General features: G+C 46.3%; 1 protein-coding gene across 1 annotated transcript in view; it reads right to left on the bottom strand.

Moving 5' to 3' along the window:
- The window catches only part of LOC116893845 (guanylate cyclase 2G-like), a 41,398-nt gene extending 18,321 nt beyond the window's left edge, over nt 1-23,077 (bottom strand). Inside the window, 12 exon segments of the mRNA XM_032895564.1 lie at nt 3,115-3,186; nt 4,195-4,299; nt 4,998-5,081; nt 7,316-7,453; nt 8,913-9,088; nt 9,699-9,811; nt 11,271-11,406; nt 12,018-12,159; nt 14,051-14,236; nt 16,392-16,498; nt 19,189-19,537; nt 22,685-23,077. Of these exon segments, the coding sequence (XP_032751455.1) occupies nt 3,115-3,186; nt 4,195-4,299; nt 4,998-5,081; nt 7,316-7,453; nt 8,913-9,088; nt 9,699-9,811; nt 11,271-11,406; nt 12,018-12,159; nt 14,051-14,236; nt 16,392-16,498; nt 19,189-19,537; nt 22,685-23,077 (2,001 nt within the window).
- Nucleotides 23,078-24,946: the final 1,869 nt, after the last annotated feature.

Raw genomic sequence — 24,946 nt, 5'->3', positions numbered from 1 at the left:
CAGAGATACACGAGATTTTTTTTCTCTTGCCTTTGTTGGTCCAACCTCAGGCAGGAGACCTGCCCAGGGTTACATAGGTTCCCTCTCTTTACCTAACTGTAAGGAAACAGCATATGAGAGCTGGGACTTCAGTGGAGGTCACTGCCTGTGTAAAATGAGCATGCTTAGGGGTGGCTGCAGTTCTGGGGACGCTGCTGTCGCCGCGGGATGGCACGCATGCTTGTGTTTTTATTCTCCATCCTAATGAAGCAGTGTGAGAACAAACAGAATTCTGAGTGTGTTCATGACTCATAGGCCAGACATCATACCTGCTCTACCGCTCTACTGGAAAATTCTGGAAAGTTCCCCCAGGGCTCTTACACCTGGCTCTCTCATGTTTGTGTTCTCTGATGCTTAGCAGGAAGTGTGAGAGAAAACACAGGCTTTAAAGACAAATTAGCTCCAACCCCCAACCCAACCAGTCAGGCCGGGACCTGACTAGGCCTCAGTTTAATTCCCTCTTGAAAATGAAGTAAATATGGCTAATGGTTAGTAAGATCAACATCGGATCAAAACACAGTGCAAGTCACACGTATGTTTTTACATTTTTTCCAGCAGCCATCTTAAGAAAAGCTAAACAAGTAAAAATAATTTTAATAATACTGTGAATTTAATTTGGTGCATTTAAAGATCTTTATTTCAAAATACAACCCCCCCTTTGTTTTTTCACTAAGCCCTCAAACCAAGTGTGGATTTCTTTCATACTTGAGACATACCTAACGTTGGACTGGCTCCATTTCCAGTGTTCCTTATTAACACATGGGCCTTGAGGAACCATATTCAGATAGTGCAGAATTATTCCATAGAATTCTTGGGAGATATCAGTAAGAGTGTTTTTTAAACAGCCATATTAGAGTTATCAATGAGAGTACTAATAATCAGGTTTAGTACGAAGAAGTTAACATCGATGCTGTATCTGTTACAAGGTAGCCACAGTGCTAAGAGTTTTATGTACTGTAGCTCTCAGATCAACTTTTGGAGATGGGTTTTGATATGATATTTATTTCTGAGTCCCAGGGTGGTGAAGGTCATGTGATCAGTATGTAACAGAGTTGGGACTTAAATCTCTAAGCCAATTTCTGTGACAAATTGTTCCTTACTCAGACTTTATCAAGGCTTCTGTTAGTTAGAAATGAAGACCCAGGGCTGGAGAGATGGCTTAGCGGTTAAGAGCACTGACTGCTCTTCCAGAGGTCCTGAGTTCAAATCCCAGCAACCACATGGTGGCTCACAGCCATCTGTAATGGAATCCAATGCCCTCTTCTGGTGTGTCTGAAGACAGCGACAGTGTACTTATGTATAATAAGTAAATCTTAAAAATAAATAAATAAATGAAGGCTTGTCACATTGCTTTGGGCTCCTAGAGGACAGGTAGATGAGGCCCACTCGTCTGTCCCTCCTACACCCAAACTCCAATCAAATCCTCTCTCTCTCTCTCCCTCTCTCCTCCCTTCCCCTCCCCCTCCCCCTCTCTCTATCTCATGCCTGATGTAGAGAAAGTGCTGGTAAATATATACATCAGAAAGAAAGCTTGTTTTTATGATTGACAAGTGACAGTCTTAACTGTCCTTGTCTGTCTTCAAGAAGTGCCATAGTAAAATGAACTTTTGACAGATGGCCATTAAAAGTCTACAGCAATAATGACAGGGGTTTTCTGGGGTTGCCCTTAGAGACATAATCATGGAGAAGACTGTGTTTGTCTACCTTGCTGGTCAACAAGATGCCAGCTTTAGACTGGAGCCTAGGAAGTCAGATTCTCACCAGACCAAGTCAGTTCCTTGGGAGCAAAGGGTAGGAAAGCCTTTGAGAAAGAAAGATTTTGAAGCCAACGTCCAGTTCACTCACATAAGAATGCAGAGAGGCATGGGCTAACAAGGCCATTCAGTACCACAACCTCTAGAAAGACAGAGAGCATAGGTTTCATGCTTGTGGCTTGCCCAGCACCCAGCAGGGGTTCCTATAAGGGGCTTGATTGTTGATGGATGCAATGCTGGCTGGTGGCTGCACCAGCAGACAGCTTCTACCATGGGTTAGTTGAAGTACCTTCCTCTCTCCAGGTGCTTTTCTTGCCCCTTTTAAATGGCCAAAGTCCACAGCAAACTAAGGACAGATGCACGTAGTCCTGCTCGAGGAGATGAGCCTCAAGTGGCTAGATCATATTTATTAGATGGGGCACACTCCATAGCTCATCTTCCCAACTAAGCACCTGCCTTCCCCCTCCCTCACCGCCATCTGCACACCTACAGTGAGTCATCTTAGGCTTTTGTATCCAGCCACCCACTCTGCATTCTCCCTGCCTGCATGGAAGAACTGAACCTCTCTCCACCCTCCTCTGAGCGTTACCATACCCTGATGGGTACCTGTATAGGAGACTGGCTCTCCCCTGTTATGAAGCATAATGGACATCTCTAGTTCTTCATGCTATATAGTGTGGCGCGGGGGATGCCTAGATTTGTACCCTGTTGACATTCTCCGGTAGCTATGAAGACTTGAGGCAAGTTATATGGGTGTCCTGTATCCCATTCTGTTGGAAGAACCAAGTCAGTGAAACAAAAGACTGGTGAATGCCTTTTGCACAGTGGCATCCTCATGATACAATGTGTTTTGTTACAGTGATTATTATCCTTCTCCTCCTGTTTATAGCCATCATAACCCCCTTCCCTCCCCCAAAAAAAAGACTGTTCTTGCTTTCATATCCTCTCATATCCATAGCCTGCCTTTTTAGCTTCATGGTAGTGATTCCAGGACTCGAGGGCTGGAGAGAAGAAGGGCACACCCTCAACTTGTGGTCAGGTAATTGACTTCACTCTGGAAGTCTAAATGTCGAGTTCTTTGCTCGTCAGACATCTCATTCCATCTTCAGTGTAAAGCACTATCTCTGCTCCATGTTTACGTGTGATTAGAGAATGAGAAAACCAGGGGACATCTGACTGAATCGAAGTGATCAAACTTAAACCTGGGGTCATTGTACCCGAAGAGCCTTAAAGACAGCCCCCAAAGAAGATTAGCCCGCACGGAGGACAACCCCAAAATACTCTGATCTGTGCTCTCTAAGTAAGTTTGCATTATACTCACGTTGACTATGTCATACACGAAAGAGAGCTTGAATATCCAATCCATCTCATGATCAGAGTTCCTCAAAACATCCTGGAAAACAGTTATTCCAAACATCACCCGCGGGATGATGTCCCAGGTAAGGCTGGCAGAAGATAGAATGAGGCCTGTCACTGAATGAAAAGGAAGGATGGGCGGGAGAAAGGTTTGAAGGAAGACGAGGAGACAGGAACGGAAGACAGGAGAAGGAGAGAGCCCGTGGCGGGACAATATGGAGGCTGACGTTAAGGTTCCACGCTGTACCTTTACAGGTTGTTGTGAATGTTCTTAAGGAATGGATGTGTACAGGGCTTTGTATGTCTAGGTGGGCGATTATATCTTATCAATTGGACCAAAGGTTATTGTGTTGTGTGTTTTTTCATGTGCAGATTTAAGTATAAAGGAATGTGGGGCAGCTGGTCTGGGCCGCCATGGAATTGGGATGTGTGTTTCTGGCATGGAAACCTGCCTTGGGAACTAGATAGGTAGAGAGATGGCTGCCAGGTTCAGAGAGAGGCCTTCAGCAGTGTGATATGGGATGGAGCAAAGTGGGTGAGAGGCTTTGCTGACTGAGACTTAAGATACTTAGCAGATATCTTGGGGCACTGCAGTGCCGGACCTAGTGGGGGATAAAGACAGCATTTTATTTTTTATAATTTTACAACAACAATCACCCAGACGTAAGCTGACACACAGAGTTTGGCTGGAACTAATGTGAGATGGAGATGTGGTACCCAAGTGGAAGTCTTCACAGAAAATAGCACAGTCTGGCTCAGTGTGGGGAAAGGAGACGGTTTTGAATTCTACAAACACTCTATTGTCGGACATTGACTAATGGTCTAGAGGAGGGGTTGCATTTAGAAGAAATCAAGTTCGTATAGTTTCCAGCCAGGGTAAAGAAAACCAATCCCGGGCAGCTCTACCTTGATCCCAGGAAGTAGCCCAAGGTAATTCAGGTCTCTCTATGAGACTGAAAGGAACCATGCATGGACGAATGGGACAAAGATGGATATGGTTTTCCACGCAACGTCTAATGAATCACAACCTCTGATTTCTGCTTACCTTGAGACTTCCTTTCTTGCAATACTGTGTAACGATGCAGATGTTAGGTGGTTCTGTGCAAACACCAAAGAAGGGGACGATGTTTTCATGCTTTAATTCACACATCTGGAAACAATGTTGGCAGTCTCATTGCGTGCGCCTTCACATGGGGAACTACGGTATGCTTTACCCACTTTGAGCTGATCCCTAAGGTGCTGGAGAACTCTTTCCATTTTATAGGCAAAGGAACAGATGCCTGGAAGGTGACATAGCCTGCTGCAGGGATAAATGGCACAGCTAGAAAACCCGGGGGGTCTGGAAAGCAAACGGGGGGGGGGGTTTAGCAAAGTCTAATCTAAGCCGTGGGTTGTAACTGAACCTTATCACCACAGGTAGACCCTGCACGACTTCCCTAGTTGTGGCTGTTGACGCTGGTGTGTGACCCTAGGTCATTGACACAAAGCAAAGCGCCAATACCCTCCCCAAGATCCAAGTTCAAAAGGAAGCAGGCGGCCATCAGAGACAGAGGATGGAGGGCCAGAACTAAGCCCAGGAAAAGTTAAGGGAGCAGGCACAGTTAGGTGAGAGCCAGAGCGTAGGTCCTCCGGAAGAGCAGTCAGTGCTCTTAGCCAACCCCAAAGTAGAACGTTCTTAACGCAGGATGATCAGAAACATCCCTGTTCATAAAGGGTATGTAAGGCCAAGAGTCTGAGTCTGAAGCAGAGAGAGGGAAATGGGTAATGGGAAATCACCATTGAGCCTTTGGGATGGAGGCCATTTCTCACGTGGGAACAGAGAGCTAGGGGTGGAGAGGGGACCCTTACCAGCCAGACTTCCCGCAGCACAGTTGGCTTCTTAACCCGTGCTTCTGCTTCCTCGCTGATATAGCAGAGGGCCACATGATTTCCCTGAAACCAGACACAAAGCAGACAGCTCTGTTTTTCTTTTCTGATATTTCAAAGGCATGGGTGGTCTGCCTGTCTGTGTGCCTGTCTGTGTGCCTGTCTGTGTGCCTGTCTGTGTGCCATGTGTGTGCAGTGCCTGAGAATAGGACAGCAGATCCCCCTGGGGGGAGAGATACAGGCGGTTGTGAGCTGACACAGGTATGCTGGGAACTGAACCGAGGTCCTCTGGAAGAGCAACCAGAGCTCTTAGCCACCGAACCTTCTCTCCAACCCCAAGGTAAAATGTCCTTAACTCAGAATGATCCAAAAACATCACCACTCGGAAAGGCAACTTGGGGAACTGAGCAGAAAGCCACCTATGGAGGCAGCGTTCCACTCCCGCTGAGCAGTCAACCCTAATGAGAGACTGTGGAAGGTCCCGGACTCTAGCAGTTCAGGAGTAAGGTCTCCTTCAACCAGCATCAAGGCAGCTGTGGCTAGCCCAGTGCTGGATAGGACTGCTGGGCTTGGGTAGCTTGTCCATGGTGATAATGGACAGGCAGAATCTAACCCCAACATCAAACTCTCTCTTCTATGTCTAAGAAAATAGCGGGCTCAAGTCCTAAGTCCGGAGTCAGGTGCCCAGTCCAAGCCCATCATGACAGTTTGATTTAATCTTCTCCCGGACTCCACTTTTGTTCCCTGCAAAATGTCAGGGGACACCGCCACCAACACACTTGCCTGGTTTGGGGAAGGATGGGATCAGTTAAAAGGCACGGTATCAGAAAGGCAAGACTCGGCACCTAAAGCTTTGGTTCAGTGGCGTACCTGTCATTTGTTACCTATCGGGTCTAATGCTTTTACGGTCATTCAATACCCAAGCACAAAAACACGTAACAGTGAGGAGCTGCTTAGAAGAACCGATATAGTCTGCACACAGAGAAGGCAAGGCGCGGAGAAGCTAATCGGCACCCTTAGAGATGCCGCCTTCGCCTTCGGTGTAGAAGCAACTGGGAGGACTTTGGGATTTCCATGGAGGAAAGGACGCCTGTGGGATCGAGGAAAAGATTCTTGGAAGAAATGATGCTGAAACCTGAAGGATGAGAACGTCCCTGTCCCGGGGTAGGGAAGGCAGAGTGGGCGGGACACTTCCAGAGTCCGAAGCCACTCTGGAAAACAGGGATTCTGTGATTTCTTGGCACTTTCTGCCTCCCTTTCCCAGGATCTATTTAACTTCCCCCAAAGGTAGTTAAAGCTTTAAAGAGTGACTAAGGCCTGGGGCAAACAAGGCGCCCTGAGAATGGAAAGGAAGGGTGGGGGGAGGGGCGGTGCCTGAGCTTTTACTCTGTGGATGGATCGTGGTCGCCCACAAGGCAATTAAAGCCCCGGGATAAGAAACCCACACTGTAAGACTGTGTGGCCTTTTGAGGTTGCCACTAGGCACATGGGACTACTTAAAGCGTGTGTGTGGAGCTGCGCGTGCGTAGGGTGCCAGAGGTCAGTGCTGGATGTCTTCTATTGCTCTCCACCTTATTTTTGAGACAGGGTCTCTCACTGAACCGGAAGTTCACCAATTCATCTAGACTGCCTGGATAAAGTCTCTGTCTCTTGGCAATAGGATCACAGGCTGCCACGCCCTGTCCCCCTGCTGTTACACCGTGAGAGCTTTCCTGATTGAGTCATCCCCAAGGCTCCCTGGCTATTTAAGTTTAATTACCTTTAACCTTCAGTGTCCCTAGAGAAGCTAGTGTTCAATAGTCACCTGCAGCTAGTGGCTACCATAGCTTTGGGATGCTGCCGTCACCACAGAAGGTTCTGCTGGAAGTTCTAAGCCTGATTGGCTCACTGCAATCATGGGGGAGCTTGTTGCAAATGCAAAATCTCAGGCTGCACCCGCTGGCTCAGAATCGTCATTTTAGAAACAGTTCTTAAGTTACGTTTAAGTTAGGTAATACACAGTATTTGTACATACCTCCCTGCATTTTTTTTGTTGTTGTTCTTTTTTTCGGAGCTGGGGACCGAACCCAGGGCCTTGCGCTTCCTAGGCAAGTGCTCTACCACTGAGCTAAATCCCCAACACCCTGCATTTTTTTTTAACTGTGTCTCAGCTCTCAAAGTTACAGAAACACCAGTCCAGAGACACAAACCCAGCTGAGATTTTGCTTGGAGACCATCCTTGTATTCGTTATGGCCTGCCTGAGCAAATTCAACTGGAGAAAGGGACAGAAATCCCCATTAACACTCACACACAGTAGTACCTGGTAAAGCCCCACAGGGGCATAGAACAGCTCTTCATCCTGGTGAGTCTTGGCAAAGGAGCCACAATTTGCAGAAATGTTCACAGTAGATGCATTACTAACGTTACATCTGGACATAGGTGTGCCTCGGTGGGACGGCTGGAAAACAACAGGGCTTGGTTGTTCTCAGCAGCTTGGCCAAACACCCAGGGGATGGGATATTTGGCCGATAATAAAGATGAATTGCAAAGTCACATAGACAATATCTGGGAAATCCAGGCCTTGAACCCTGATCTTCCTGCTCTAAACTGTGAGAGTCTGCTTGCTGTGTGCTTCATTCTGGGCACCAGTGTGGGTGGTACAGGCACTAAGTAGGGGCGGACTGCCTATATTTGTGTGTTCGCTGAGGTACTTACGTAGAGGTAGGAGTCCTTTCTCTGAGTGAGACTAGGCTACCTTTATTTAATATAACCAGTACTTCTTCAACAAACAAGAGTGCATATTCAGAGCATAGGAAGCTAATTCGATTTCAAATGAATAGCAATGCACAAATACAAGCAAATTGGATTAAGGTTGTTTGTGTGGAGAGGGAAGAGGAAACTCAAATCCCTGGAGACATTGGACAGTAACTGACTAATAGAAGTCAGTCTCCTGGTTTTAGAACACTGAAGCCGATCTTCCAGTCTTCAGCACTGACCTCTCCCCTTGTCACTATCAGCAATTCATTCTTCCTACTGTCACCTCCTCTCAGAAGCCTTTCAGTTACTCTCCACTTCAGGGCTTTAACCTCACCAAAGAGACTAGGTACTTGGTCTACAATGGATGGTAGTGTTAACGCTTGTTATGCAAATGAACTATGTTGTCACCTGGTAAATGAAAGGGTTGATGTTTTCGAATATGACTGAATACCCCTCAGGACTGTTTTTAATTTTCCAACACCCCTACAGAGTTGAAGGGAGCTTTAGAGGAGTGCCAGTTATTTCTAAACAGCTGAGTTTGGAATATATACATCAACTTCCCCTCCGGAGACTCAGGGAGCATCGTTGGTGGGCCAGCTGAAAGCATGTAAGCGATGGATGAATGCAAGGCTGTACTCTGGACCTGAACTCACCCACGCTGTGGCTGCCTGCACAAAACCTACACAAGAGCAAATCAGTTACAAAGTCCAACATAGAGGGATGGAGAGGGGGGTTGGGCTGCTGAGGGAGAAAGAGAAAGTCACCACTGGGGTGGAGTAGGTGACCACTGACAGTTCCCCATGTCCCAGTGGATGATCCCACACACATTTGTGCGTATAAGTGTTACAGAGTTGCAGAGGGGACATGAGGTTTGGAGAGAAACAGGAGATATTTGGGGGGAGAGAGGTGGAGGTACTATAGATACAACCAAGATACATTGTGTACATGTGTGATATAAACAAACAATTCGATGGTTTTTTAAAAAGTCACTGACTTTTGGGGAGGCAGGGCAGCATTCTCAGATAAATGTAGCCTAGAAACTAAACTCCCATCTCGAGAGGAGGCTGATTGCCTGTGAGTTGGCCCCTTGCTATGCTCTTACTGTGGGAGCTCCTAGGGGAGGTCCCTTGGCAAGTCACCAGGAAAGCGTGCGGCCTCACTTTATGCTGAGGCAGAAGAGTGATGCTGTCATAACGGATCTGCCACCAGGTGTCTCCAGGGTGGCTCTGCACTTTTCCTCTCAGCCTCCACAACATCAGACCTGTGACGGCAGCTGCTGAGGCAAGAACCAGCAGTGTCACCGTGGGGATCACAGCTGTCACAGATGCAGTCATACCTGGAGGAAGAGACCTCCATTACTCGGGCCCACCTATGAGCACAGGTGAGCATGTGCCACAAGGCAGATGTCTCAAAGGCTGTCTAGATATGGTTGTGACATGCTGAAGCCATTCAGACTTGGCTCTGCTGGGATCCTAGCCTGCCTGCTCCTCACCCCACCCTGGCAACCATGGCAACTCTAGACATCCCTTTGCTGATAGAGACTTCTGCAGTGAGAACATAGCAATGTTCTAACCCTTTCGTTGAATACTCCCTGTGTGTTGAACACGTCTCTCCTGTGTTCTCCAGACATGTTCTAGCTAATTAAAAAAGCCAGGCTCCTAACCATCCAGCCACATCCTCCTGCCCAGAATACGTATGCCTTCCAAAAGGAAGTTCTAGGACTCAAATCTCAAGAGCTAAGCTTCCTTATAGTAATGGCTCTTAGCAGGGAAGGCAGGCAATGGTGCCCCTAGGAGACTGACTGTTTACTTCCAGTTCTGACTAGAGGGTTGCTACTGTTCACCATCCACAGAGCACAGACAGCCTCACACAGAAAAGTTTTCTGCCCAAAGAGTGCTGCTGTGAAACCACCTCCTCTGCCTTCCCTGAGCCCCTGTGCTGCTTGCCTGCTCTGGTCGGAGGCTTCGTCCTGCAAAGGTCGTCATGGAATCCACAGCCGGGTTTGTATTCAGGATGGGAGCCATGGGGCCCTGAGGCGTTCAAGTCGTCCCTCCAGGGTCTTTAAGCAGAGAAGGCAAAGGTCAGCATAGAGTGCATTTGTTCCACCTGCCTTCACCCCATGTGTAGCAGGAGACATACATACAAAACAAACACACAAACCAGGGGCTGGAGAGATGTCTCGGTGGCTAAGACATTTGCTCTGAAGCCCAGTGACCCAGTTATGTCCCTGGAACTCACATAATGGAAGGAACTCCCCAATGCTGTCCTTGTAGCTACAATGCATGCCATGTCGTACCCATGCCCCGCCCCATGCACACATGCATGAATGTATGCACAGAAAGAAATAAATATGAACAAACAAGCAAAGCCAGCAAGCAGGCCTTGATCCCTTAATTCAAACCTCTGGTGACTTGATGTTTTTCTAACTCTGTTAGACTCCTAGACTTCAGATGTACATTACCACCATGTAATGCGGAGAGGGCAACATCTCCTTTTCCTTCCAGGTAGAATAGTTTCCACTGTCTTGTGACTTAACCATGTCTCTTTTGACTTAAAGGGTCACGTGCCAATGCTACAAGTGTCAGCCATGTCTGACATAGACGGATCTTAACACACGGGAAACACCTTGATGGTTCACAGGCCAAATGCCGTTCCCTACACAGAATGCACCCCTTCCTACTGCAGTATCATACTCAGGACCTGGTCTTTATAGTTACTTTACCCAAAGAATAGGGGAGGAAAAAAATGTCTCCCACAGAATCCGAGTTAGCGATAGTACAAGTGAAAGCAGGTAGACACTGAGTTAAGCGTTAGTTTTTCTTTTCGCTTCCTCATTGGTTTGTAGCTGGAAAAACAAAACTGAAAAATTTTGTAGGGATTCCTAGTACTGGGAACTCAGAACAGCACGAGGTCCTGATGTCCAGTCCCATTTTACAGGCAGGTGGTTTTACTGAATGTGGACCGAGGCCTGTAGGTGCCCATGTGATTCACTGCCTCACAGAGGCTCAGGCCTTCTGAACCCCATTGAGGATGGGATTCATCCAAGGCATCAAAGGAGTCAACGCCCTTCCAGAGGTGTGGATGGATTGCTGTGCTCCTGGGCACCCCCCACCTCCAGGAACCCTGAAAAGAGTCATAGCCACGGTCTGGGCAGAGCTCTCATAAGACCCCAAAGTTGATCTTTATGAGTTCAGAAAGCTCTGACACTGTAACACGACCCGATGTTGTCATCTCCAGAGCCCATGCTTAGAACTGATTGTGTGTGTGTGTGTGTGTGTGTGTGTGTGTGTGTGTGTGTGTGTGTGTACATATATATCAAAACATGCCTCGGGTTTCACATGAGCTTACAATATTGTGTTAGGCTGCATTTATACCTATCCTGAAATGTGTGCCACTCACTGGCCACAGGTCGGACACACCTGAGTGAACAGACCATTTAGTGGAATATTAGAACTGGACCCCACACTTCTGGTCCCCTCCAACAGCATGATTAATCTGAGAGAAGTGGCCAGAAGTACCTGATTACTTTCTGAAAACTGTCATAATGAAGAAAAGGAAGGAAGCGGGATCTGTTTCCAGATTTCTGTAGGGCATAGACGGAGTAGTCCATGTGCCTTTTCCCCTGGGCGTCCAAGAGCACAGCACCAGTGATTCCTGAGAAGACAGATTATACCACGTGAGGATAATGTGGCTCTCATGGCCAAACACGACAGCCCAGCCCATCAGACATTGATGCAAGACTTTGCCATGTCACAGAACCTGAGCTAGGGTCAATGTGAACACCAATGGACAGAAGATGGCTCAGAAGTGCAGCCACGCTGGGAAGGACCTCTTTAGCTCCAAATTCGAGGCTCATCCGGTGTCAAGAAAAAAAAATAAGCCCAAACACAAAATTTTGCCAGCTTGCATGCGTTTCATGCAAAACTGCTTCCCATGAAATTAGAAAACGTAATGGAAGCTGAATGATCCCAGGGCAGTAGCTGGCTGGGCATGAAGGATGGACAGCTGCCTCTCTGGTCCCTGGAAGGGAACATTATTAGAAGCTGTGAGAGACAGAGCTCCCAGAGTTCGAAGGTGAGGCCTCCTCATCTCCTGGTCAGGGAAGTTCTAAGCCCATATGCCCTATGGAAGACTGGAACCTTGGTGAGCTCATAACAGAATGTAATGGAATGAGGCAGGCCTCTGAGGAAAACTATAACACGTGCCCAGCATCTCCAAGTCCACAGGGACAGGACTAAGAAGCCTGAGCTCAAAGAGCACCTTACCCTGCAGTGTGACCTGACCAGCTCTCAGTGTGCTAATCAGCTGCCGCCCATCCCGGAAGTCTTTCTCAGCCTTCATCATTTCCTCCACAGCCTGAGCGTAGAGTAAGACAGCATCGTGCACGTAGGCAGAGTAAGGGCTCACCTTCAACAAAAGAAGCAAACGCGGTGAGCATACACGGAGCTCCCAACGCCTAGCTAGAAGAAATCATTTTCTATCCTCTGGGCACAGGTCCAGCCCAACTGAGAAGGGAGGAAGCCACCTCACGCCCACGCCAGACAATAGCAAACCTAACTGTCCAAGTCTTTGCCTTTCCTTGTGTGCCCCAGTTTTCTAACTGGATCACAGCTCAGACCAAGAGCAGCTCCGGAGGCCGTCCGCTATTTGTGGGGAAGGGGGCGGCATGGGTGGAAGACTCAGAAGACCCAGAATGTCTGCCATTTTTCTGGCTGTGAGAGCAGAGACACACTCTCTAACCTCTCTGGGTCTCGGCTCGCTCATTTATGATCTGGGATGAAATGATTCATGAAGCCTGACCTGACTAGATGAGGCAGAAGCCCATATTCCTCAGTACCTGATGATTTAATCAACGAAACACACATGCATACATGAACACATGCACACACACCCCACAAACATACACCCACCCACACACACACAATACCACCTGTCCCTACAGCAGCTGAAAGGAAAGATCCCTATAAATAACCATCTTCTCACACACACACACACACACACACAAACACATACACACATACATGCACACATGCACACTATACAGTACATTACACATTTAAACAAATATACACATATACACACATACCTTACACATACATTAAACACTGACACACACTACACACTCAAACAAATACACACACATTACACAGTCACACACATACACACACATACACATACACCATACATACACATAGTCACACACGTACCTACAAACACATATACACACATGCATTATACTCACACACACATACACACATGCACATACACATACATCATACATACGCATAGACACATACATACATACAAACATATACACACATGCATTACACTCACACACACATATACACATGCACACTCATACATACACACACACACACATGTACACACACACACATGTTCATCACGGTCAGTCTACAGTCTGACCCTCATTCCTCATCAAGCCCCTGTCTTCAGTGTCTCAGCTTGTCCCCAGAGGGAAGTACCTTTCTCTCTTCCCAGTAGTCTCAATAAACTAACATGTTGTCCTTCCTCTGTGCACAGTCATATTCCTGCTGGTTGGTGTGTCCTCTCATGACTGCTTGTCTGACCTCTGCCACTCCCCATTTGACGCTTCCATCCTGACTAATAGTCTTGTCATCCTCCTGATAAAGGCCATCAGCATAGTCTAAGGTCCCATTGGCATCTCTTCTGCTATGTCAACATGTATTATCACACTCAAGGTCACAACTTGGAAGATAGATACCACTAAGGATTCCAGTTCATGTTTGAGAAACCCAGCTATGAGGAAATTGGGTAATTTGCTCAAAGACTCCACAGTTAGTAAACAGCAAAGACCAATAGCTTCCCATCCCACAACTCTGACTCCTCTGTGGTCATGGGTATGGACGTCACAAAAGAACATCACACCACTGTTTATTTTGGGCTATGGAAGACGTCTGTGTGTGTGTGTGTGTGTGTGTGTGTGTTTGTGTGTGACTCTGTATATGTGTATGTACATGTGTATACATGTATGTGTGTGCATGTGTGTATGTGTATGTATATATGTGTATGTGTGTATATGTATGTGACTTTGTGTGTATGTGGATGTACATGTGTATACATGTATGTGTATATGTATGTGTATATTTGCATGTGTATGCATGTGTATGTGTGTGCATATGTGTATGAGTGTATGTGCGTGTGCGCATGTTTGTGTGTGTGTGTGTGTGTGTGTGTGTGTGTGTGTGTGTGTGGTTGGGGAGAAGAGACAGACACAAGAGAAGTGACTAATCCACTGTGTAGAAACCCCCCAGCAGACCTGGTCCTCTGAGGAGATGGAGCTTTGAAAGGGTGGCCTCCTCAGCCTTTGGTAGACTTGCTTCCGGAAGTCATTTTCTCCAGCGTTCCCTCCATAGGTGCTGGGAGCAATGAGAAACACCGACTCATAGACTTTGGGAAAGCGTGTCACCTTGTCCTCTGCCAGTACTTCCTTCCAAAAACTGTCCTAAAATGTAACAAAGTAAACGTCACTGTGCTGTAGGAAGTGACCTGTGGAGCCCAACTCCATCCAAGGCAGCACCGAACCTACTGTCATATGCTAATCCCTGGAAACAATAATTTCAGAAGGTTCTGCAACACTAGGTGCATGTTTTATAGCTAGCATGCAAGCCAGAGAATAAAGAAGGAAAATCACACTGGGGCACCAAGTCAGAGCTAAGATGCGTGAAGCTTATGAAACAGCAGAGACTCCAAACTGAGTGCATTTAGGACCACCTGGTCCCACTGTGTTCTGTGGTTTCACTGTTTACGACCATCAGTAGCAGCTAGATGCCGGGCTGCTCCGACAAGCACATGGGCAGCACTCGCTGCATGGATCCCAGAGTCCCTCGTGCAAGCATGTCTAGAGGTACACATATGTGTATGCATAGAAAGTATGTGTACTTCACATAGCTGATATTATCATGTGATACTCTTACCCTGCAGCTTGATATTTTTCTTACAGCATAAACCTAACTGAAATCCATTCTGTCAAATGGATTTCTGCATTGTTTAAAGAAGCAGGGTGATATTGCCTGTATACTTCACTGTATAGTTTACATTGCATGTTCTTCCTGTGCTATCCAATTCCAAGGCCAGTTGGAATTGACTATCAGAGCTTTGCAAGGAAGAAGGAAAGGTTGGAAGGAGTCCTCAGCGAATCCTAAGAGCTGCCCCATCCTCTCCTCCCACCATCTACCTGCAAACGCAGAGAAAGGGAGAGGGAGAGGGAGAGGGAGAGGGGGAGGGGAGGGGAGGGAGAGGGAGAGAGAGAGAGAGAGAGAGAGAGAGAGAGAGAGAGAGAGAGAGAGAGAGAGAGAGGTGAAGAAGGGGCTGATAATGAAGTAGAGGGAAGAGGGTGCCCTGGGAAGTAGAGGGAGGTAGAATTCCAGCCTCCCAGAGAAATCTGAGGCAGCTTGGCCATCCAATACTTCCTGACAAAGGAGGAATATGGTCATTATCATCCCTCTTTACGTCGACTTTGTTCCGTTTTAGTTCCTTCTGGTGATATAAAAACAAGTTCGCTTTAGAAAGGAAAACCCGCTGACTGGAAACTGCACTGTAGACGGGCAGTGAAAGAAAGGCACGTGGCCCTTTTAGATGTCATTAGTGTAGTATGTACAGGCACAAAGGCTGGCCCTGGGATAGAGCACACCCGCATAGTAGGTGTGCAGCCTTGGAGAAGGTATTTCATCTCTCTGGGCCCCCATTTCTTATTCTGGTAAGGAAGTTAAAACACACAAGCAATGACTCAGTCTGAAACAGTAGTAGGGCGACTTGGGAGTGCTGAGAACGTAGACCAGGTAACTCACCTGCCTCACCTAAGTCTTGGGTTTGACAGTTGGAAGGGCAATCATGTCTGCCCGGCAGCAGCATAGGTTAAATGTCTACGTAGTACATACATGTATGTGCTGTTTCAGTCTTTTCATGATCAAGGAACCAAACCACCTGAGAACTGTTTCATGGGCCAGTAAAATGGCCTCTAAGGCCCATGTTAGCTTCAACAAGGACATGGGGAAATGACTGTGGAAAAACAGAATGGGGACCACCTGTCTGAGAGTCCTTCAGGCAGGCATACGTACTTGGCAGAAATTAGAGTTCTGCTGATGTGCGCTCCCCTGGAGGGCAAAGGCTGGACACCAGAGTCAACTAACCTCATCTTGGTCCAGGCCCAGTTCCTCACTAACTGCAGAGGAACTCTGTGTAAACGCTTCAGTTCAATCTTGCTCTATTTTAGTGTGTGTATTCAGGCGTGTGTGTGCATGCATTCATGCTCATGTGTGTGCATGTGTATGCGTACAAGTGTGTGTACATATCTGTGGGGGGTCAGAGGTCAACCTTGAGTGTTGCTTTAGATGTCGCCATCTTGTATTTTTGAGGCAGTGTCTCTCAGTGGCCTGAGCTCACCAACTAGGCTAGGCTAGATAACAGCCTTTTAAAGTGGGTTCCAAGGATCAAGGTGTGTGTCAAGCACTTCACCGACTGAGCTGTATCCCCAGGCCTGGTCTTAAGACAAACCTTCAGGGTACTGACCTCGAGCTGCAGAATCTGGTTCCCAAACAGGTCATGGCACCTGACAGTTCCTATCACCTCTCACTACAGAGCCACTGACCAAGCCCTACCTCCAGCTGCTGCAAGAGAATGAAAACAAATTCTCCCGCGTTGAGTCCCAGGTCCTCTGCTGCTTCCAGAATGTGCTTTGCGTCCTCTGAGCTGCAGATCAGAATAACTAGAAGAAGGGGGAAATAGTCAGCCAGTTGCTTGTGCTCGCGCGCACACACACACACACACACACACACACACACACACACACACGTGTGTTTGTGTGAACATCATACACTCTCCCACAGGCACAGACACACTTGTTTTTTTACACTACACTTGATCTTAGCCAAAAGGCCGAGAAGCGATTGTTTTTTTATGTCTAAAATAAAACCCACTGCAAACAGCACACAGCCCTTTTCTTTCTTGGAAATACTTCAGGAAATAGGAGTGCCTAGGCCATTGTAGGACATATGTAAGCTGAGCTTGTGACACACAACCGTCCACCTTTGTCCTTAAGAAGCTAATCTTTGCGGCAGTTTTCCACCACCACAGTGTGCAAGCCCAGGGCATTTGAGATCATTTCTCGGCCTTGTTTTTGTTTGGCTGACCCCAAATCTGTAGCTCCCCAGCTGCATATCAATTAGGAGGAAGTAAAAGAGGAGCTGAGGTCAACGGCACTTGGACCTTCTGAGTTGGGAAGGGGAGAAATGACCACGTGCTTTGCTTCTGTTCAGTAACACCATCGTCCACCCTGAGGTCACACAGATGAAGAGGCAATTTAGCTCTTAGGTTACACAAGCTACTGGAAGCAGCTGTGAGCAAGCCAGAATGGAGCCCACAGTCAGGAGAGCATCCTACTGTCAGAGGAACATAAGCTCTGCATTGCTCACAGAGACCGTGGAGAACACCGTAAAGGAAGACAGGCTCATTCGGGCTCACAGTTTCAGAGCTATCTGTCCATCGCCACATGGCCCCGTGCTGAGGTAGGGCATCACCGTGCTGGGAGCATGCGGGAGACGACTGCTCAGTAGACGAGAAGAAGAGCATGAGGAGGGGACTTGGAACCAGGTGAAGCCTCCAAATACACTCCTGGTGACCTACTTTCTGAAGCCAGGCCCCATCTGCTAAAGATTCCAGAACCTCCCAGAACAGTCACCAGCTGGAGACCAAGCATCAGACACACAAACTTATGGAGGAACGTTTTTTTTTTTGGAGTCCCAGACAGTGAGTGGGTGAAGAGTTAGGGGACAACTGAGCACTCTCACCAGAGAGAGATATGGATCTGACCCCAGCGAGGCAGGAACTCTTCAGAGAAGGTCTCCCTGAGGAGGTGAACTTGAGACTGAGTCTGGAGGCTGAGGAAAAGCTCCTAGGAATGGGTGGGGAGTGAGTGTGGGCCATGAAGCATGTGTTAATCTGAAGAGGGGTTCATCAGGATGTTCTAAGCCGTACCACAAAGGCAATGACTGCCATATATTGGCCAACTTCCTATCCAAACTCGGCCCTAAACCCTTCCCACATAAAGCCCTGTTTAGTCCCAACCTTCCTGAGAAAGAGGTAGGATGGTTTCTATTTAGTAGAGAAGGTGGCTATGGCACAGAGAGGCTAAGATTCTTGCTCATGAGTGCATAACTAAAAGTGAGGAGGCTGAAATAAAAGCTCAGTACGTCTGTCTCCAAAGCCATGTTTTCAGTAATAATGTCCAAGCTTTGCAAGAGCATGCATCTAGAATTTACTCTGTACAGTTCAACACTATAACGTCTGAGATTTCACATCACATGCTCGTATGTATGTGTGCATGTGTATATGTGTATGTATATGATGTGTGTATGTATATATATGTATATATGTATACGATATATATGTGTATATGTATATGATGTATATGAATATTGTGTATGTATGTATGTATGTATGTATATGATGTGTATGTGTATGTACATGATGTGTATGTGTGTATGTGTATATATATGATGTGTGTATGTCTATATATGTATATGTATATGTAATGTGTATGTGTATATGTATATGTATATGTGATGTATATGTGTATGTGTGTATGTGTATCTGTATGTATATGTATATGATGTATACGTATACGTGTATGTATGTGTGTATATGTGTGTATATATCTAATATATGTATGTGTATCTGTATGTATATGTATGTGATATATATGTGTATGTGTATGTCTGTGTGTGAATGTATATGTGGTATGTGTATATATGTATATATGTGATATGTATGTGCATGTGTATATGTATCTTATGTATATATATCTGTATGTATGTGTATCTGTATGTATATATATGCAATGTATATGTGTATGTGTATATATGTATGCGTATATATCTATATGATGTGTATATGTATGTGTGTATGTGTATCTGTATGTATATGTATGTGATGTATATATGCATGTATGTGTGAGTATATAAGTAGTATATGAATGTGTATGTGTGTATGTATATATGTATGTATATGTATGTGATATATGTGTATGTGTATATATGTGTGTATATATGTATGTGATGTGTATATGTATGTGATGTATATGTGTATGTGTGCATGTGTGTGTGAATGTATATGTAGTATATGAATGTGTATGTGTGTATATGTATATGTATGTATATGTATATGATGTGTATGTGTGTATGTGTAAGTATATGATGTGTATGTGTATACGATATATATATGTGTGTGTATGTGTATATATATGTATAACAAAGAAACTGCTTTAATATATTACTATTTTTGTACCTTGTCTCCACCTCCTTTTTATACTCGTAGGAAAGTAAGTATAAGGACAGGTTCATAGCCATTTCCAAACAATCTCTGAACATGAGCAAAGCGGGGAGTCTCTTGCCTACTTACCCCTGGCGACAGAAGACATGCTCCTGAGGCCTTCCTGCAGAAGGTCTGAGCGGCCGCTGCTGTATCTCACGTTGGCTGTGATGGTGAAATGGAGCTGGAGTTCATCCTCCACAGCCTTCCACAGCTCATCCACTTCTCCCCAGGAGGAACCTGCCGAGGAGCCTCCAAACACCCCTATGTGTCCCCAGCCCAGGTACCGCAGGCTTTCCCGAAGCACAGCGCCGATCTCCTGCTTGGGCGGCACAAGTGTCACGCAGGTGTCACACCAGAAGTGATCCTCCAGGGCTGCCATTTGTCCAACGAAGTCAAACAAGGGGATGTCCCACTCGGAGGCCAGTAAACCAATAACCTTCAAGGTGGACAAGAGAGTAGCTTTCTGTGATGCTGCACTCACACTTCAGGCACGCAGTCTGCAGACTCAGGCCCAGGGAGCCTGTGGTCATTTCTGCAACTTCTGGTATGTCGGTGACAATCCCTGCCATAAAATTTGTAGTGCAGGGACCTCGGGGGACAGGAATGATACATGCAAAGCCTTCTGGAGCCCTGCTATGAACTGATCCTTGTGTTAAGAAGGAAAGGCCATCCAGAGACTGCCCCACCTGGGGATCCATCCCCTATGCAGCTACCAAACCCAGACATTATTGCAGATGCCAAGAAATGCATGCTGTCAGGAGCCTGATATAGCTGTCTCCTGAGAGGTTCTGCCAGAGCATGGCAAATACAGAAGTGGATGCTCACAGTCAACCATTGGACTGGGCAAGGGGACCCCAATGGAGGCGTTAAAGAAAGGACTGATGGAGCTGAAGGGGTTTGCAACCCACAGGAAGAACAACAATATCAACCAACCAGACCTCCCAGGGCTCCCAGAGACTAAACCACCAACCAAAGAGTACACATGGAGGGACCCATGACTCCAGCATATATGTAGCAGAGGATGGCCTAGTTGGGCACCAATGGGAGGAGAAGCCCTTGGTCCTGTGAAGGCTGGATGCCCCAGATTAGGGAATGCCAGGGTGGGAAGGTGGAAAGAAGTGGGTGGGTGGATGGGGAACACCATCATAGAAGCAGGGGACAGGGGCATGGGATAGGGGATTTCTGGAGGGGAAACCAGGAAAGGGGATAACATTTGAAATGTAAATAAAGAAAATATCCAATAAATGGGGAAAAATGGACCACTTCCAATATTAGGCATTGTGACACAAACTTATTACCTATAGAATCCATTCATACAATTGTATTAGCTGAAAAAATTTCTCAGAATGTTTTAAATACACTTATGATTTTTGTATTTGGACAATTTCATAGCTAGTAAGTTGCGGCCCCAGACTGAACACGAACCCCTTGTTAAAGCAGCCTTGAATTCTCAGAAAGGTAATCATCTTAAGAATAAAGATGCTCTTTGAAAAAGAACTTGATGTTCATTTCTGTCTTCAGCTTTTAGAGCTCTCGTGCATGACACACGCTCGTGGGCAAACTTGGTTAGCTGGAATAGTGTCCAAGTTGGCTTTTTTCTTGGTTGAGATTTTCGAACATGCATAAATTGTGTTTTAATCAATGCCTACCCCATCAGTTCCAATTTCTCCCCTATTCTCCCAACTATTCCCTCCCAACTTCATGAGGATTTTACTTTTTAACCCACCGAGCCCAGTCAGAACTGGTAGCATTTATGGGTACAGGGCCATCTACGGGAACATAGATAGCCTCTCAGAGGCTGCATCCTTGAAGAAAACTGGCTCTCTCTCTCTCTCTCTCTCTCTCTCTCTCTCTCTCTCTCTCTCTCTCTCTCTCTCTCTCTCGGTAGCCAACAACTGCCAGTCTTTTCTCAGCTAGGAGTGGGGAGTCCTGACTGCCTCACCCTCCGTGCTTAGATTTTGCTTTGCCTGATCTCACTCATTTCCTGTGCACACTCTCACAGCTGATGTGAGCTCATACGTGCAGTTTTCCTTCTGAGTTCTGAGTTCTGAGTTCTGTTTGGTTGTAAACAGCTACTGTCTTCGGCACCTAGAATTGGTCCTCCTTGGTGATCCCTGAGTCTGAAGGGGAGGAGTATGACGTAGACGTCCCATTTAGGGCTGAGCACTCATTTAAAGATGGAGATATGGGGGTGTATTACATAGGTAATCCTGGTGCAATGGGATTAGAACTCAAGCCATAGGCCCCCATTTAAATGTTTCCTGAACCCATCCACTCGTCTCTTGTGTATTTTCTTTAAGATATTACATTTTACAAAGAACTTCAGAGACCTTTATGTTAAAGGAGTTTATGCCCCTCATGGGAGCTGAGATCTATCAAATTAGTCCCAGAAAGCATTGTGCCCCTATAGAATGTATAGATGTACATTTGCAGGCATTAAAGGACGCAGTTGATTACTTTTTTTTTTACTTTCAAAACATTAACTTGGGATGAACTGTCAAATGTGCGTGGGTTTTCAATCTCACCCTGATAAAGATTATAAATCAAAATTTGTAAATGAACTTCAGTGATAGAAAAATTCAATGCCTAGAGGAGAAATAAAGAACATTTTCTGGTCCGTTTTTCAGAGGTATCTCATCTCTTGGCTTCCTATAAAAACACGTTCACATACTCGCCCAAACGAATCAATGATAAATTACTCCAAACTGAGGAATTACGGACGGGTGAAAGGAAAGCACGGGGTGGGCAGTGCCTCAATACTTGGAACTGACCTTGAAGGAAGAGCAGGGCTTAGTGAACCACAGAGATGTCAAATGCAGAGAGATGGAGATTTCAAAGGTCACCTGGGTTTTACAGCAACAAGCACAGCGAGTTCCACAGCAGCACCGGGGGAGTGAGATCTCTTAGTCACCCTCCCCATCCTCTCTCAGATGGGGTGAGGTCCTCGGACATTGACTAAGCTAAGCCCGTTAACCACAAACTGCATGCTTCCCTCATTTGCTGTCGCTTAGAACAATCTGTCATGCCGTGTTCACTCCAGTTTGCTGTGAGCGTCCCTGAATAATTTATTATACACACCAAAGGAAAGCCTCCTTCAACAATTGATAATGTTATATTTAAAAACAAGCCCTGGCGTTGGTCTCAAATTCTCCAAGCCAAGCAAGCAGCTGACAAATCAGAAGCAATGAGTCTACGTACAAGACAGTCAAGCAAGCAGGAAGGGAAGGACATGCGACCTACTCATCCCTCAAAAGTCTTTAAGGACCATTAACTCTTTTAGTTACTTGGTCTCAAAAAATAAAAAGAAAGAAAGAAAGAAAGAAAGAAAGAAAGGAAACTAAGACCTAGACAGCAATTATTATGATTTTTGCCCAGAGATTAGTGAAACTATATACCCATCTGAAAATCTCCTTATAGAATGCAATACCATGTACAATGAATATATACCATTACATTTTTTTTAATCAAAATATAAAAAAAAAAAATCAGAAAGAAGAGAGGAGTGAAATTTGGGTCTTTATCTGTATGCTCTCTCCCATCAGTAGAAACTCACACAACAATTTTAGAATACTGCATACTTTACCTCTGCTGCTTCTGAGCATGCTGGTCCAATCAGAACAGAAATGTGTTCTCTCTGGACCTGGTCGATGAAAGCTGCAAGGGACTCCTTGGCATTGCAGGTCGCGTTGGTGTACGTGAACTCCCAGCTCAAGTTCCCAGTACCCACTGGCTCTGAGTTGAATTTGTCCACAGCAATCTGGAGGCCTGCCCCCAACCTTTGCACACTAAATGGATGAGAGATGTTCCAGGGGGCGTGGAACCCCACAGTGAGCTTAGCAGCTTCAAGACAAGTCACTAGCACAACGGCAAAGAGTGTCAAAACCAGAGACGGATGACATGCATGGCTTCCAGCCCCGCCATAGAGCCTATATTCTAGTGGAGGCTCAGAGCGTGCCCTGGAAGCCATGGGTAACATCTAACCAAGTATCATTACACAACTCTGGTAGGCTCGGCCTCTTGACCACTCGTGCACAAAACTTATATGAGAGCAAAGAGTCCCAGGAGATGACAGCTTGCTTTCTATTCAGTGCCACTAATTAACAGAAGCTGGCTCTTTCTCAGCAGGCCCTAACACAATACAGAATCAGAGAGCTGTAGAAAACAGGCAGGAGTAAGGAGTTGAGAAGCTCCTGGATGCTGGTCCAATGATACCACTGATAGCCTTCTTGTTACTGGACAAGTCACATGGCCCTATGTGAAGACACAGAGTCCACGCACATAGTGAAACAGCCTGTGCTAGAATTCTAACTGCTCTTCATGTTAATTGCATGACCCAGGATATAGTTGGTGTGCGTCTTCTCCAAAGTGGTATGGGGAAAATTACAAGAAGCCATGTAAATCTAGTCCCTGCTACAAGGCTGACACAAAAGCCATTCCATCAATATTAGTTTTAGGGGCTGTGGAGAGAGCTCAGTTGGTAAAATGCTCACTGAGCAACAGAAAGACCTGAGCTTTAACCCTCTGAACACACTTTAAAAGCTGAGCACGGTGATGCATGCCTGTAAGCCAGAGAGATAGAGACAGGAGGAGCCCTGCGGTTAGCAGGTCAGCCAGTCTAGCTGAATCATTGGGATACCTTGTCTCAAAAAACAAGGTGGAGAGCAGTTGTGGATGACATCTACTGGCCTCCACATGCATGAACACACATGCACAAACATACAACACACCAAAACTAGATCTGATGGTGAGTACCATAGTAACAGTGGAAGCTATTGTCTGCTCAACCCATTTTACAGGAAACATTTAGAACAAGTGAGCTAACGTCACTGCCAACCAGGCATGTCCTCTCTCCCTCACCTGGGCTTAGAGGGACGTGAGTGTAAAGTTAATGTATAAAGTCCTAAACCCAATACCTCCTCCCTTAAAAACTCTTCCAATACTGTGGCCCCCTTTGCCTTCACAATGAGCCTAACACCACCATCCCTCTCAGACCGATGTGGTATGGGTGCTATGAGACTACATACTCAACCTAAGACCTCAAATTTAGTAGGAAGTCAGTAAAATTCCACAGGAAGGGTTTGGAATTGGTCCACTCAAACTTTCCTTCCAAGAGAAAGAGAGGCAGGAAAAGGAATTTAGCGTACCTGGCACGTGATGGCGTTTGGGAAAGACAGCCAGTGTGATGTATGCACACACATCCCCTAGCCTATTGTGGGGAAAGACGTTGACTGCATGAAGTCTGTCTGCTTCTCTGCCCAGTGGGTATCTAGGAGAGAGACCTGCAAACTTGACAGTTTCTTATCCTAAGATCTCAAGGATGCTGTGGGATGCCATATTGACTGACGGGTTCTCTTTCAGACCTGGCTCACAGTTCCCCCTCAGGCCTATGCCTTGTGTTAACCATCCCTGGAGTAAAGGACACTAGCTGCTGCCTGTCTGGGTTATGAACCTCCAACTTCCGGCTGGATCCTTAGGCTTGATCCACGGCTGAGTGGGACCCAGTGCTGGAGATGAGCCCCATACTCAGCAAGGGTTTGGGGAGCCAGAAGAATTATGACAGAACTGGGTGAATCCCATGTCTTGGGTTTGCAACAGAACAATTTCCCCAGGATTCAAAGACCACTGCTTTAGAAACAATATCCAGTACCTCTGGAAGATGGAGACCCAGGTGTTGGCTCTGACTGAGTGCTAATGGCAGAATGAACGGTAGTGTCCCTGAAAAGCTCTGCACAAGAGGAAGAGACTCCTTCCCCACTCCCGAGGGCTCTGCCAGCTGCACCGTATTCTACTCCTCCTATACCTACCACACCAGTTTCCACAAGGAATGTGTTTTTGACAACTAAGG

The sequence above is a fragment of the Rattus rattus genome, chromosome 2 (genome assembly GCF_011064425.1).
Source record: "Rattus rattus isolate New Zealand chromosome 2, Rrattus_CSIRO_v1, whole genome shotgun sequence".
Classification (NCBI taxonomy): domain Eukaryota; kingdom Metazoa; phylum Chordata; class Mammalia; order Rodentia; family Muridae; genus Rattus; species Rattus rattus.
This window is presented reverse-complemented; position numbering and strand designations above follow the sequence as displayed.